The sequence below is a fragment of the Capra hircus genome, chromosome 3, assembly GCF_001704415.2.
Source record: "Capra hircus breed San Clemente chromosome 3, ASM170441v1, whole genome shotgun sequence".
In the NCBI taxonomy this organism is placed as follows: domain Eukaryota; kingdom Metazoa; phylum Chordata; class Mammalia; order Artiodactyla; family Bovidae; genus Capra; species Capra hircus.
The window spans coordinates 93344739-93360792 of NC_030810.1; the positions used below are offsets into that span (position 1 = coordinate 93344739).

At 44.2% G+C, this 16054-nt stretch overlaps 1 protein-coding gene across 6 annotated transcripts in view; it reads left to right on the forward strand.

The window, feature by feature from the left end:
- The window catches only part of MAB21L3 (mab-21 like 3), a 29215-nt gene extending 17652 nt beyond the window's left edge, over nucleotides 1–11563 (forward strand). For all 6 annotated transcript variants that reach the window (XM_013962504.2, XM_013962508.2, XM_005677821.3 and 3 more), the window contains 3 exons: nucleotides 2995–3173; nucleotides 3641–3835; nucleotides 8415–11563. In XM_013962504.2, coding sequence (XP_013817958.1) covers nucleotides 2995–3173; nucleotides 3641–3835; nucleotides 8415–8648 — 608 coding nt within the window. In that variant the 3' untranslated portion in view covers nucleotides 8649–11563. The remainder of the gene's footprint in view (nucleotides 1–2994; nucleotides 3174–3640; nucleotides 3836–8414) is intronic.

Consider the following 16054-nt stretch of genomic DNA (forward strand, 5'->3'; position numbering starts at 1 on the left):
CTTTGCGACCCCATGGACTGCAGCCTACCAGGCTCCTCTGCCCATGGGATTTTCCAGGCAAAAGTACTGGAGTAGGGTGCCATCACCTTCTCCGAAAATACATTCCTGCAGATACACAAAGAAATAGGCACAAGGATATCCAGTGAAATAGGCTCGGTAATAGTGAGTAATCAGAAATCATCTGATGGCTAACAAAGGAACACTGACTGCATAAATTATGCTGCATCTGCCTAGTGGACTTTTAAGCAGCTTTTAAAAATAATAAGGTTTGTCAATATGGGACCAGGGACTCACATCATCTGTCTAGGCAACATTATTCACGCTCTATGAGTGTCCTGGGGTATGTTTCTCCAAGAAGACTTATGTTTGATTTTTCCTGGTACTCCCAGAAGTTCCACCTTACCTGGATGATTTGGGGATGGAAACATTCAGGCCCTAAACACAGGAGGGTGACTAATGCCTTTGAAATTCTAGGGAGGAGGGAAAATCTTGCTTTTTGTTGCTGTTTCATTTTATATTGAATCAACAACCCAGAGCCCACAAGAAAAATCTGTCTATTCCTCTTAGTTCCTAATTTTCCTCAAGATACAGCTTTTCCTGACTCCAGGCTTGGAGGCTCACCACCTAGCCTTGGCCCATTAGACCCCCTCTCTGCCTCTCTGTGCTGTTTCTATACACAGAAGCTGTAAGTACCAAGGGTTAATGCCATCAGGGTATTTTAGCAATTCTCCGACTTAGTACTTTCCTAGATAGATGTTCTTGGTTCATTTCTATTTTCATATGAGTCTCCTACTTTCTAGCAGTCTCTTTCCTTACTTACAAATAATGTTTTTAAACTTTTATATGTCTTAGAGGCCATGGGTTTGGAAATCTCCAATCCAATATATGACTTTAATGGAAACCATCCTTTTAATTTCCCTTTTAAAATACTTTGTTGACTTTGACATTTTGCATGTATTTCACACTAATGGAGAGAAATTAGGATTAAAAATAGAATGGAGTGTGTGTGTATACACACAGAGTTATGAAAAATTCCCGTGCAACATCAGTTCAGTCGCTCAGTCATGTCCGACTCTTTGTGACCCCATGAATCGCAGCACGCCAGGCCTCCCTGTCCTTCACCAACTCCTGGAGTTTACCCAAACTCATGTCCATTGAGTTGGTGATGCCATCCAACCATCCCATCCTCTGTCGTCCCCTTCTCCTCCCACCTTTAATCTTTCCTAGCATCAGAGTCTTTTCAAATGAGTCAGCTCTTCGCATCAGGTGGCCAAAGTATTGGAGTTTCAGCTTCAACAACAGTCCTTCCAATGAATATTCAGGACTGATTTCCATCTTTGCAATATAGTTAAGTGAAAAACCAAACTGCTGAACAATATGAAACTCCATTTGTGTAGAAAGCAAAGGATTTGCATGTACTTTTGCTTGTCTAGACAGAATAGTTCTGAAAGATTCTGTAATGGACATAGTTCATGTTGAATGGTTTCTTACAATGTAGAGGATGCTTTCATGGATTGTTTAATTTAATACTGTTGGCAATCCTGTTAGAGTTAGGATCATTTTTCTAACTGTTCTACAAACAAGAAACTGAGATTTAGCGAGATCAAGTAATAGCCAAATTTCACACACCAAATAAGCAGAGCTGCAGAAGCCAGGTGTGGACTAGGCAGGCTGGAGCCGATACATTTGCTTACCTCCTCATTCTTCACTCAATGCTGTTAATAGTGAAAGAGCAAATAAGAGATTCAAACTGGGCCAGGTTGATGAGGTGCTTTCAGTAAATAATGCTGAAGTGCCAGACGTTGTCATGTTCCTGTCTGGGCGGCTCTGATGAGATACAGACAATAAGCTGTTTATCACACCCCAGTCAAGGAGAGCAGTGTTTTCCTTTTGAACAACCTAACACAATTAATGAATGAGTTTTCATTTCCTTCTTTGAGCAACGAAAAACAAAACAATAGATTTCGATTCAGGATGGCTCATCCTTATCTATAATGAAGGCAAGCAAACAAAAACAAAAAAACTACTGTTTATCTTTTGAAAGAAAGGGGAAACAGATTAGAAATGAATTCTAGTCTATCAACTGAAAAATGTCCCCAGACCCATTCCTTTTCTCTCCCTCTCTTTGCTTGGTTGGAAAAGACAATGAAGGCTTCTTTCTGCCCATTTGACCCTTTAAGCCAGTGGCCATGACACACTTGGAAGTATTTTATGATCACAAGGCTTATGGTGATAAATCCCTCCAAAGCTGGGCTAGTTAATGGGTGGTGGGAACAAATGCCATCCCTGAGACTGGAACTTGGTTAAGAGACAGGTTAAGCTGAACTCTACCAAAGGCAAATGAATAAGTCAGGGGTCTGAGGCTATCCTACATGTGGTTGGACACCTGGGTTATAGAAAAATGCTTGGGTTTCATCTTACAGTAGCAAAAACTATTTCTTTTCCTTGTATACTATGGCTCAGTTGAGCCTTCTGGAAAGAGTCAACTGCTTTTTTAGAAAAAGTACAGTCAAACCTTGGGGGGAGAGGATGAAGGAGAAAAGAAAACCCCACCAACAGTGAGATTTTCTAGTAATGCTTCCATCAGTATTCACTTAGCTGTCTCATGTTGACATAAACGTGGGCTTCCCTGGTGGCTCAGATGGGGAAGAATCCGCCTGCAATGCAAGAGATGCGGGTTCGACCCCTGGATCAGGAAGATTGCCGGGAGAAGGGAACAGCAATCCAGTGCGATATTCTTAGCTGGAGAATTCCATGGACAGAGGAGCCTGGTGGGCTACAGTCCATGGGGTTGTGCAGAGTCAGACATGACTAAATGACGAACACTTTCACTTTGACCTAAACATGCCACCTTCGGGGTGCTAATGACATTCTGAAAGTTGCTCCACCAGTTACAAGCGGCTGGTACAAGCCACAGCTCACAAATTCTTTCTTCAAACACTGGTATTGAACCATTATTTGTCTTCTCATTGTCTGTCTGTCATTTACCACCAGGCAGGGTCCGCATGCTAATGGACCACCTTGTAGTTCGAGTTGTCGTGGAAACCTCTGCAGGTCAGGTGGAACTACAGCTGACCCCCTCAGTGGACATTCCCACTGCCTGGTCCAAGAAAGCCCAGTGGCCTTCATGTCTGAAGCGCTGGCCTTCTCCGGAGACAGTGCAATGCATCAAGGTATCATCCTGCAGGGACTCGGCTCACCAGAGGCGCTCTCAGCTTAACCACCCAGGGCATCATTGGCCGCCATCCAGCTTCGGAAGCATATCTGAGATTTCACTAGATTCCCAGAACCTGCAGGGCCACCTGGGAACCTGTTAAAAATGCAGATTCCAGGGCCCCGCTCTGGCCCTGCTGAAGAGACGTGGGAGGCAGGGCCCAGAAGTCTGTGTTCTCATGAGGCCTCCAGGTGATTCTGGGGCAGGCTCAAGTTGGAGAGCCACTGCACAAGAGAAAGTGGGCACAGCCTTCCCCGTGAACTGCCCACGTGCAAGGGGCTGGCCCGGAGGCTCCCTCAGTGTCCCCACGGGGGCTGCTGCCTGCCCACTGGCAGGGCCCCCACCCTAGCGGGCTGCTTCAGAGGTGGCTTTCTCCCGGACCAGCCCCACCCTTCTCACTTGCCGCGGTGTTTCTCTCCCTCCCAGTCATTCGGGTTCAGCTTGCTGGCCTGTTCAAGCTATCACTGGCAGCTGAGCTTCTTGCGGGCGGAGCAGGTGCTGCTGGAGCAGCTGGACGAGGACGGGGGCTGCCGCCGGAAGTGCTTTCAGGCCCTGAGGCAGATGAAGGAGGACGTCTGGTGTCCAGGGACACGGCCTGTGATCACGTCCTACCACCTGCAGGTGAGGGGGTGGCCCCAGCGCAGAGGGGCTGGGACAGGGTGGGTCTCTGCAGAGTGTGTGTGTGTGTGTGTCTGTGTGTCTGTGTCTGTGTGTGTGTGTCTCTGTGTGTGTGTGTGTGTGTCTGTGTGTGTGTGTGTGTGTGTGTGTGTGTGTGTGTAGAAGCACAGCCCCGCTGCGTGCCCGCAGCAGCTCTGCCCAGGGTTCCCGTCTTCTGCCTCCTCTTTCCGCCTCCTCCCTTGCCTCTTCCGGTTCCCCTCTTCTCTTACTCCCTTTCTGTCTTGCCTTCTCTGTCTCCCTCTCTCTCTCTCCCCCTATTTCACTCAACAAACCAACCCAAGTGCCCACTGTGTGCCAGCAACCCTGCTGAGGTTCGGAAATGAATTACAGCATGCATCCTCTACCCCGGAGAAGTCTACAGTCTGGTGAGATCTTGTGAGCTGCTCACACCTCAGGTGGATTCGCATTTTCCCTCATGTTATGGTGCATTCAGTCTACACTCTAGCCCAGGTGTGCACGCACACACACACACTTTGTGCAGAGGAGGAGACCAGGAAATGTTGGGGTTACCCCAGGAACATGGCAGCAAACCACCTGGCAAGGATTTATCATTATTATTATTTTTTAAATCTTATTTAATTATTTATTTTTGACGGCCGTGGGTTTTTGTTGCTGCACGTGGGCTTTCTCTAGTTCTGGTGAGCCGGGGCTATTCTTCTCACTGCAGTGGCTTCTCTTGTTGAGGAGCCAGTAGTTGTGGTGCTTGGGCTTAGTTACTCTGAGGCATAGGGACGCTTCCCAGATCAGGGATCAAACCCATGTCCCCTGCATTGGCAGGCAGATTCTTTACCACTGGACCACCAGGGAGGTCCCTGGCAAGGATTTAGCATTAGACCGCTTTGAATGCATTCCCTCATTCACTCACCCATTCATTCACCTAGCAAATGTTTCTTGAGATGTCTGTGGGCCAGTCACCTGCCCCCCTGCACCTGCTGTGTGTTCTAAACATGGAGGTGCAAGCTGAGCAAACACGACGTGGTCTTGCTCTTGTGTAGCTTGTGGTCCAGCAAGGGAGACAGATGTTGGTCAACAGTCTACAGGTGCACGTGGAATCGTGCCACGTGGGAGATACTGGGAAGGAGAGGAGCATTGCCCTAGGAGGATGCAGGGCAGCAGAACCTGACCTGGACTCAGGGATCAGGGGCTCACCCTGGGGAGAGGGCTTTTGATCACACTCTCAACTCCTCTTTCTCAAAGTTCCAACCACACTTGGTGAACTGGACGCTCCTATAATACTATGTGCAGGGTGGAGGTATCTGACTCTTACAGACAGACAGCACAGCCCCAGCCCCGCTGTTACCCATCTCAGAGCATCAGCCCTTCTCCCTGACCTGCACAGGATAGCGCAAGTCCCTGGGGTGTGCTGTGCTCTTCTGCACGCTCCCGTCTGTGCCCCATCTCATCCAGTGGATGACTGTTTTCCAGCCCTGTGTTACTCTTTCACTCCTAACACAAGCTATTGAAGGGCAGCTAGTACCAAACCCTTTGCATCTCTCCCAATGCTTCATACATAGTAGTTGCTCAGTAAATACTTACTGATCGTGGTTTGGAATGACCTTACATTTCACCTCTCTTTCCCCCCTGCAGAATCACTAGTTTTTGCTTTGCTTTCTGTCTTTTCTGATAACCTATTCTCCCTGTCCTGCCTGAAAGAAAAGAAAGTGAAGTCGCTCAGTCGTGCCCGACTCTTTGTGACCCCATGGACTGTAGCCTACAGGCTCCTCCGTCCGTGGGATTTTCCAGGCAAGAGTACTGGAATGGGTTGCCGTTTCCTTCTCCAGGAGATCTTGAGAATCTGTTAACATCTCATTTGCACATAGCGAGGCCTTCCTCTTCTGTTTCAGCATTCTTAAAGTGTCCCCAAGCATGTCCCCCTAAAAACATACACCTGTTTTCCTGGATCAAGGATGCATATTTTCTGAAGGTAGTCTCATGCATTTGGGGGGTTTAGCTTCTTTCTTACATACCTTTCCAGAGACCACGGTAGGAAGAGTCAGAGCTGAGAAGGAAACCCTTGGCTATCTCATATCAAATCTCATGCTCTTAACTAACCACTGACTTCATTGCTCCACAATCAGGCTGAATAGAAATGCTTTAAGTAGCATGAGTGTTTTAGGAAGACTGAATAGGGCCACCACAGGTCTTCCTGTCCTTGAGTGCTCTCAAAGCTGTAATCCAGCCAGGATTTACTTGTATTCCAGTGACTTCCAGCTCATCTAGAGGATTTCAGGGCAACTCCTTAAATGTCTTCTGTTTAGTCTTCCCTAGCCCACCTGCATGGCATAATAAAATTGAACATTCTTAAGAGTGGGCATTTAAAAGGGGGCGGGGTTGTTTGTTGAGAAATCAAAACAGTACTGACTGCCTTTTCCTCTCGCCTTCCACTCCTGCTCCAAGGGCAGAATCCTCTCACGTGCAGACACTGGGATGGACTTGGCTGATGGCAATGTGCTATTAAACACCACCCTGGGTGATGGCTTGAGTGTGTAGGATCCTTGCCAAGGCTTTAGTCCAGGGAAAGTGGAAGAGACTGGGTTGCAGAACAGCATCAGGAAGGATGTGCCAATCACAGTCACCTCACAGAACATTGTTACATCCTTCCCAAAGAGGCTTCCCCCACCAACAATATTTTTTTAATTGGGTTTTTAAACTTTTTTGGGTTTTTTTTTGGCCTTGCCTCACATCATGTAGAATGTTAATTCCCTGACCAGGGATCAAGCACGTGCCCCCTGCATTAGAAGCATGGAACCTTAATCAATGGACTGCCAGAGAAGTCCCTCCCCTATGGCAATTTCAGTTGAAGAAATAACTTATCTTTCATTGGCTTATTTATGCTTAAACCTGCTCAAAGGCACAGAGGCTGGCTTATAATAGGCTTAAGTGCTTCTGTTTGTTTAGGGAGATAAAAGCTTAACTACAAGAGGAATTAAAACATGTTTTTGTATCTAGGTTATCTTGACTAGCATGAAATTATCTCCAACTCATTTACTCAGAACAATGTCCTCTAAATCAAAACACACTCAGGATCTTGCTGTGAACCTAAAACTGCTCTTTTACTTTTTAGTAAAGACTATATTTTTAAAATACTCAGTATCTAAACCCAAACATTAATTCATTATTTCACTCAGTCAAAAAATGTTTACTAACTACCTGTCCTGGGCCAGTCCCTCTGCTGAATGCTAGTAACAATGAGTGTGAATACAAATAGGCTTGTTCCCTGCTCACATGGAGTTTGCCATCTAGCTGTTGTTTAGTCACTAGTCATGTCCTACACGTTGTGACCCCATGGCCTGCAGCCCACCAGGCTCCTCTGTCCATGGGATTTTCCAGGCCAGAATGCTGGAGTGGGTTTCCGTTCCTTCTCTAGGGGCTCTTCCCGACCCAGGGATCGAGCCCACAGTCTCCTCCATCTCCTGTATTGGCAGGTGGATTCTTTACCACTGCGCCACCTGGGAAGCCCTTGCCATCTAGTAATACACATAAATACACAGGAAAACGACCACCACGGTCATCACTGCTGCTGAGATGATGAGAGTGTGATGAATAAACGAAACGAATGTGATGGAGAGAGTGTCATAGGGAAGTCTAAACTGAAGGGATGAGTTTCCTGGACAAGTCGGGCAGGAAGAATGCTCCATACGGAAGAAGTGGGTTGTGCAAAGCCCTGTGATAGACGAGAGCATGAAGTGAGGCCAGCGTGGATGAAAGGAGAGAGAGAGAGGGAGGGCACAGGGTGAGACCTGGAAAGAAAGGAGGGACCAAGCTTTGTCAACCAAACCATGCTAACAATTGTGTTTTTTAATTAACAAGCAACGGGAAGACTTTGAAGTAGTTTAGACAAGAAGAAACATAGATTGATATTTCAGAAAGATCACAATGGCTACAATGGATAGATGGCAATAGATAGGATGGTGACTAGAAGAGGTGCGGGCTGTGCCAGAGGATGATAATATCAGTGATGAAGGTAAGTGGGTGGATTGAGAAATGCATAGGCAGGAGGATTGCCAGGACTTGATAGGAGGTGGTAAGGGAAGGGGTTGACTCCTAGATTTCTATCTTGCATAACAGACTGAATAAACAACCCTGGAAGCACACCAGGTACCTGAGGGAGGGCCAGGAGTTCAGTTTGGACCTGTTATTGTGTTTGTTCACTTGCTAAGTCATATCCAACTCTTTGTGACCCTATGGACTGTAGCATGCCAGGCTCTTCTGTCTTCCACTATCTCCCAGAGTTTGCTCAAATTCATGTCCATTGAGTTGGTGATACCGTCTAACCATCTCATCCTCATATGGACTGAGATAATTTTCAGATGGCCAAGTGATACCAGGTAAGAAAGTCAGAGGAGAAAGTACCAAAGAGGCAGGGAAACCAGGTGGAGGAGACTGGGGATCCTGAATCCATGGTTAGAACCCTGGGGCTCCTGTCTCCTCCTCCCAAGGCCACATGAGCTCAGGAATGCTCCTGAAGACACCCTCCTCAGTGGCCCAGGACGATGTCAGACACCACCTCTTGCTTCCGCAGACCGTGCTCTTCTGGACTTGTGAGAAGTACCCCTATCCCAAGGACTGGCAGGTCTTCACTAAGGGGTTCCTGCGCCTGGTGAGGAAGCTGCACAAGTGTGTGAGTCAGCACTTCCTCAAGCATTACTTCGTGCGGAAGAGCAACCTCCTGCAGCATGTCAGTTCCTGCGAGCTGGACGCCCTGGCCCAGACACTGGCCTTCTTCCTGAAGGACCCCCAGATCAGCCTGCCCTGATGCTGCCTGCCCTGGGACATTCTTGGACATTTCATTCAAGCTTGACCTCACTCTCTGTGGATCATTCCTCAGTCAAATGCCAGGATCTTGTCTGGGAGAGAAGCCACAGATGGCAGTGGAAATTACATCGACCCAGCAGCATTTCAGCGGGGAAACCTCTGCCCCATGATGTCTGGTCCACGCTCCCTGCAACCAAGCAAGCCTTTCTGCCCCACGAGCTACCTCTTCCGAGGATGGCTCTCACTGGCTTCCCTGAGCCGTAGACTCTGAACTGATGATGGTTCTGAATCTATTTTCCCTGACTCAGGCTCTGATTGACGGGGAGGATGCAGGATGAGAACCCCTGAAAGGCCAGGCACCATCCTGCTTCCCAGGAGTGGTTTTCCAGCCCACTGAGCACAGGCTCATGATTTTCCATTTGTTAAATGGGACTATCCCTTTGCCTCCCCCAGGGCAGGGCTGCGAGCCTACGGGACTGTGCTGCTGCCCTTTCAAGGGGAAGGCGCCGGATAAACCCAACATTTTATCGTTGCTTTAGTGGCTGGGGTTTGCATTCAGGATCAGTAGCAACACAACTGGCTGAACGATTACATCTGCTAGGTGGTTAGCATGTCTGTGCGGCCCCTGCGCCCTCCAGCTCTCCTTATGCTGGCTGGGGCTTGTGGGTCTCCCCTGGTGTTCTCTAAGAAAGGGGGCGTGGTTCTGATGAGTAATGGCGTCAAAGGTGGAAGTGCAGTGACCCCGGTGCTGGCTTCCCATGCTGTGGGTCTGGGGTGGGACTTCTACTTACGGAAGGCCCTCAGTGCTGTGATCTGCATGGAATGACTTTGGTGTCATCCCCCTCTCGGTTCCTTTCTTTGCTCACTGGTTTGCTTACTTGTTCACTGATAAATATATGTTCATTAGGTACTGGGGGTGCAGTGAAAGCAAGGTAGGCGAGGACTCACCTGATGCGGATGACACCTAATGGTGGAGACAGGAAATGAACACCTGATAAATAAATACGATTATTGCAAATGCCCCAAAGGAAATAAACAGAATACTGAAATAGAGCCATGAAATAGAGGATGAAATTGCGAGCAGCTGAAAGGGAAGAAAGGGGGGCCAGGGGCTGGCGTAAGTCAGACCACTTGGCCTTGTAAAGCTGGTAAGGAATTTGTATTTTACTCTAAAATCAGAGGTGTGACATTTGACCTCTCCAGAAGCAAAAGGTGTTATGACTTGATTTGCATTTTAAATGTTCATTCTAGGAACTGTATAAAGGGGGTCTGGGGACCCACACTAGGATGGGGACCCTGAAGACGCTTGAGCCCACGTGTTTGAATTTCACTGAGATCATCAAGGCCACACATCCTGTGAAGCACACAGACAAGGAATTCTAGGAGTTCTTGGGGGATTCAGTTTCTTCTGAAACTCATTTATGCTTCTCAATTCAAGGGAATCCCTTATCACTGAGAACATTTCCCCCAGATATATAATTTCTAAAAGCATGAACTGCTGATTTTTTTTTTAAAAGAAAAGTCATCTTTGAAAATGATACAGTTATTTTTACAGTAATGCCGTAAGCAAGTAGTGGGGTCCTTGCATTGTCACATTGGAAATCATGGTTTTAAAATATTGAACAAGCATACCATTGGTTTATAGTTTTGAAAAAACATGAAATTATGAGCAAACCAATATTTTGTTGGTTATTCTGCATTTGAATTCTCTTGAGAAACATCATTTTTGAGAAGGTGGCAGATATATTTTTCTAATGATGAAAACAGCTGATGCAAGTTTTAAAACAGTCACAGAATTCCAAAAAATGAAAGCTGATTGTACCATCGACCTGAAGTGTATGTATGTGTATGGAAAGGAATGGGACTGACATACTCCACAGCCTGATTCCAGTAGATTCTTCCCACCTTTCCCTTCAGTTTTGTCTTTTTCTGAAGAAAGTACAGCTATGTGCACATTCCTGGGTGTTCCTACTACTGGCCATCAGAGGGCAGTGGGGGACTGCATTTGAAAAGAGCCAGGTCCCCACCCATACAGCGCAGAGCCCAGCAGGTGTCGCCCCTCTCAGCCCATAATTTAAACTGGCCTCTGCAAAAAGGGAACCAAGGGGAGAGGACTTCAGCTGATGCTGAATTGTTCTTTTCCTGCCATTTTTTACCAAAAAATTACCGTCTTTCTGATTAAAGCTCCAACTTAACAACGGAGTCTATGAGAGGATCGTTCATCTATTCCATTTCCTGGGATAGATTACACAGCTCTGAGATCTCATAATATTACTCTTTTATTCAGGTCAGCTTTTTTTAATTCTCCCAAAGCCCTTTTTCATTCATCTCCACTCTTCAGGTGTCCCCCAACTATTTTTTTTAGTGGAATAGTTGGCATTCAGAGATTGCAGTGGATCTGTTTGCATTCATATCCCACTTCTGAAACTAAATGCATGCCCTTGGCAACCTGTTCAACCTCTCTAAATCTCCATTACTTTATGGGCATTGTTATGGCCCAAAGTTCATATGTTGAAGCCCTAACCACCAATACCTCAGAATGCGACTGTATTTAGAGCTAGGGGCTGTTAGGGTGGGGTCCGAATCCAATAAGACTGATGATCTCAGAAGAAGAGACACAGTGGACAGGGGTGCAAAAAATGACCACCTGAAAACTGAGGCGCAGCCTCAGGAGAACCAGCGATGCTGGCACCTTGATCTTGGACTTGTAGCCTCCAGATTGCGAGAAAACAATTTTCTGTTGTTTAAGCTATGCTGTTGAAGTCAGTGGTATCTTGTTATGGTGACCCTGGGAAACTAATACATCATAAGAGAACATATACCTCACCAGTTTGATGGGGGATAAAGAGAACAATGGGTGTAAAAAGCTGTTTGTTTAAAGCTGGCATGTAACCATTGAATAAACGTTTAGCATTGTAGATGCCTATTCCTCAAGTCCATTTGTGCACCTCTGCCATTTCTGATAACTACTGCCACCCCATAGATAAATTCTTCATTAAGAAAATAGTAATCACCATAAGGAAAACACCCATAACACCCATATGTTCCATAAGCCCATCTTTTCCTTCGTCACTCTTGCCACAGTATAGGAAGAGATCTCTCTCCTGATATCTCCGTGTGTGATGGGCTGAAGCCTCCTAGCATCTTGGGGTCATCGTCCCATGTCTTTCCTGTAGCGTCCTCTGCACCCTTCCCCAATCATCACCTGCGTCTCTTCTCCCCTTTCTCTCTCCAACTTCCTCAATTCTACATGAGTCTCCATTTCCATACTTCTTCACACTTTTTTAATTGTGAAAAATATCATGCATATGAGGGTCTAAACTGTTTGAAGAATTATAGTAAAACAAATACCAATATACTCAATATCTAGGTTAAAAAAAAAAAAAAAAACACATGTTGCAACTTCTTTAAAATTCTCCTAGGTTCCTCTTCTGTTCCTCAGGTCCCTCCCTCCGTGACATAGGTCATCATGCTCCCAAGTTTTACTTTCATCATTCTATTGCTTTTCTTTGGTTTTACCATATTTCACTGAACCTAAGTCCTCAACAATTGTGAGATGCATCATTATTTCATGTCTAAGAAAGAGAAAGTACTCCTAAGGGTAATTACAAAGCACCATAAACTGTAAGATGCATTGTAATTTTAGAGAGTTTAAAGTGTGAAAAAGTATATTTTAGAATCAACAAAATGTGACCTGTGTACATCCCAATTGTCTTTTTAGTTTTTAAGCTTTATGTGAATGGAACCATCCTGCGTGAAGTCTTCTGTGATTGGCATCTATGTCCACAGTATGCCTTTGAAACTCCCATGTGGATGCATGTGGTATGGTTGTTCCTTTAAGCGGTTGTATAATATTCCACTGTGAGATTATGCCATTTTATATATCTGTGTCAGTTGGGCCTTTGGGTTGTTCCTAGTTTCATTGATTAGAACTCTTTCTGTGCACAGTTTTATACATGTCCTCTGATACTCTTAAGTCTTTTAACCATACATACGTTAGAGTGAAATTTCAGGCTCAAGGAATATAAATTATGTTTCAATTTATGAGGTAATGTCAATATATGTTCTGAAGTGGTAACACAGATCTAAATCCTTCATTTTAACGGATGTGAATTTTCACTGACTTTCTCCATTATAATGGGGCACATTTTGTGTCTTGTTTAAGAAATCATTCCCATTTTTTTAGGGTCACAGACATATGCTCCTATATTGTTCTCTAAAATTTTATAGTTGTACCTTTTACTGGATTTAGGAAGTGCCCTCTATTTTTTTTCTATTCTTTTCTATTTCAAGCATAAATTATTACTGAAAGTTTGGTAAAACTCCCCTAAGGAAATTCTCCAAGCCAGGTTTCAGCAATACGTGAACCGTGAACTTCCAGATGTTCAAGCTGGTTTTAGAAAAGGCAGAGGAACCAGAGATCAAATTGCCAACATCCGCTGGATCATGGAAAAAGCAAGAGAGTTCCAGAAAAAACATCTATTTCTGCTTTATTGACTATGCCAAAGCCTTTGACTGTGTGGATCACAATAAACTGTGGAAAATTCTGAAAGAGATGGGAATACCAGACCACCTGACCTGCCTCTTGAGAAACCTATATGCAGGTCAGGAAGCAACAGTTAGAACTGGACATGGAACAACAGACTGGTTCCAAATAGGAAAAGGAGCATGTCAAGGCTGTATATTGTCACCCTGCTTATTTAACTTCTATGCAGAGTACATCATGAGAAACGCTGGGCTGGAAGAAGCACAAGCTGGAATCAAGATTGCCGGGAGAAATATCCATAACCTCAGATATGTAGATGACACCACCCTTATGGCAGAAAGTGAAGAGGAGCTAAAAAGCCTCTTGATGAAAATGAGAGAGGAGAGTGAAAAAGCTGGCTTAAAGCTCAACATTCAGAAAATGAAGATCATGGCATCTGGTCCCATCACTTCATGGGAAATAGATGGGGAAAGTGTCAGACTTTATTTTTGGGGGCTCCAAAATTACTGCAGATAGTGACTGCAGCCATGAAATTAAAAGACGCTTACTCTTGGAAGGAAAGTTATGACCAACCTAGATAGCATATTCAAAAGCAGAGACATTACTTTGCCGACTAAGGTCCGTCTAGTCAAGGCTATGGTTTTTCCAGTGGTCATGAATGGATGTGAGAGTTGGACTGTGAAGAAAGCTGAGCGGCGAAGAATTGATGCTTTTGAACTGTGGTGTTGGAGAAGACTCTTGAGAGTCCCTTGGACTGCAAGGAGATCCAACCGGTCCATTCTGAAGGAGATCAGCCCTGGGATTTCTTTGGAAGGAATGATGCTAAAGCTGAAACTCCAGTACTTTGGCCACCTCATGCGAAGAGCTGACTCATTAGAAAAGACTCTGATGCTGAGAGGGATAGAGGAGAAGGGGACGACAGAGGATGAGATGGCTGGATGGCATCACTGACTCGATGGACGTGAGTCTGAGTGAACTCCGCGAGTTGATGATGGACAGGGAGGCCTGGCGTGCTGTGATTCATGGGGTTGCAAAGAATTGGACACGACTGAGCGACTGAACTGAACTGAACTGAAGATACCATCTGGGCATTGTGTGGGGTTTTTTTTTTTTTTTTGGTTAGAAGATTTTAAGTTATTAATTTTTTTCCTTAAGGGATAAAGGATATTCAGGTTTTCTATGTCTTCCTAAGCAGGTATTGTCAGTTTGTATTTTATTAGAAACCTACCCATTTTATTTGTTTTCAAATTTACTGGCAAGCTTGTTCATAATATTTTATTATTGCCTATTTGAATTCTGATGCATCTGTGTACATCTTTCTTGGCAATCTATTAGAGACTAATCGAAGAATCAGTGGTGACTGCTTATCCATTATATACTTGTTTTCTGTTTCATCAATTTCTGCTCGTCTTTATTTCCCTCTGCTTTCCTCAGGTTTATCCTGATGTTATTTCTATAAATTCTTAAATTAATGCTTAGCTCCCCAGCTTTTCTGCTTTTCTCACTATGTACATTTCCTGTCCATACCATTTTAGCGAAATTTTACATCTTTTGGTATATTTTATTTTCATCTTCTTTCAATTCTATTTACTTACCAATTTCTACCATGATTTCTGCTTTGACCCATGAGGTGCTTAGAATTTTTTAAAAAGTAACATTTTCAAAAATATATTGTTCCCTAGTTATGTTTTTGTTACTGATTTCTAACTATATTGCGTTATAGTCAGAGGGAAGTCTGAAAGGCCTCAATCCTCTGATACCCTTCAAGTTGAGCTTTTTTAGCGTAGCATTGCTTCATGACTTTGTGTCATACAAAGAAGGGGCACAAGTTTACAGGCAATGTTCAAGAAATGTCACCTAGATCACGTACTGCTCAAATTTTCTGTATACCACAGACTATGTTTTGGCTGCATTTTCCAACATTTGCTGAGAGAGTTGTTTTAAAATCTCCCATTATGAGTTGGATTTTTCCATTTCTCCTTATCATTCTGTCAAACTTTTACTTAATATATTTTGAGATGATATTGTTAGGAACATACAGATTTAGAATTTTTACATCTTCCCAGTTAATCCAAGATTCTGTCATTGGAAAGTGATCTTTTTTAAACTATTGTGAATATCTTGCCTAAACATTGATTCTGCCTGATATTAATATAGTGACATCACTTTATTTTGTTTCCCTGTTGCCTGGTACATAATTTCCCATCCTTTAACTTTCACTGTATTTGTATCTCTTTTGATATATTGTATTTTCATCTTCTTTCAATTCTATTTACTTGTCAATTTCTACCACGATTTCTGCTTTGACTCATGAGGTGCTTAGAATTTTTTAAAAAGTAATATTTTCAAAAATATATTGTGTTCTCGAGTTATGTTTTTGTTACTGATGTGGTTAATAACTATCTCCTGTAAATGGCTGATTTTCTAAAAAATTCCATCTGACAGCTGAGATCTGAAACTCTAATGCTTAGTCCATTTACATCTTTTCTGTTGAATTATGTATGTGGATGTAATTATCTCTTCTTTCTTTCTTTCTATTTGACCCATTTCTTGCTCTGCCTCCCACACCACCTTATTGCCTTTAAAAAATTAATACTTTTTTCGTTCCTTCCCCCTCCCTTACCAGTTTAAAAGGCTCATACCCCATCTCTGTCCGTTTACCGGTTACAAATCTATACGTAAAGACTAAACTCTGTAGTCAAATGTTGGCCAGCGCCTTTCCTCTCCTCTCTTAACAAGGAATCTAGAAGACTTGGCTCCTTACCGTCCCCCTTCCACGGTACCTGCTGCTCTGAGGTGGGATTTTGGTTCTAGCCTGTTTGCCACCGCGCCCCCCTCCACACACATACACACACATGTAAAATGGATATTTTATTATTATTTATAAATGTACTTTCATATATTTATATTGTACCACATAT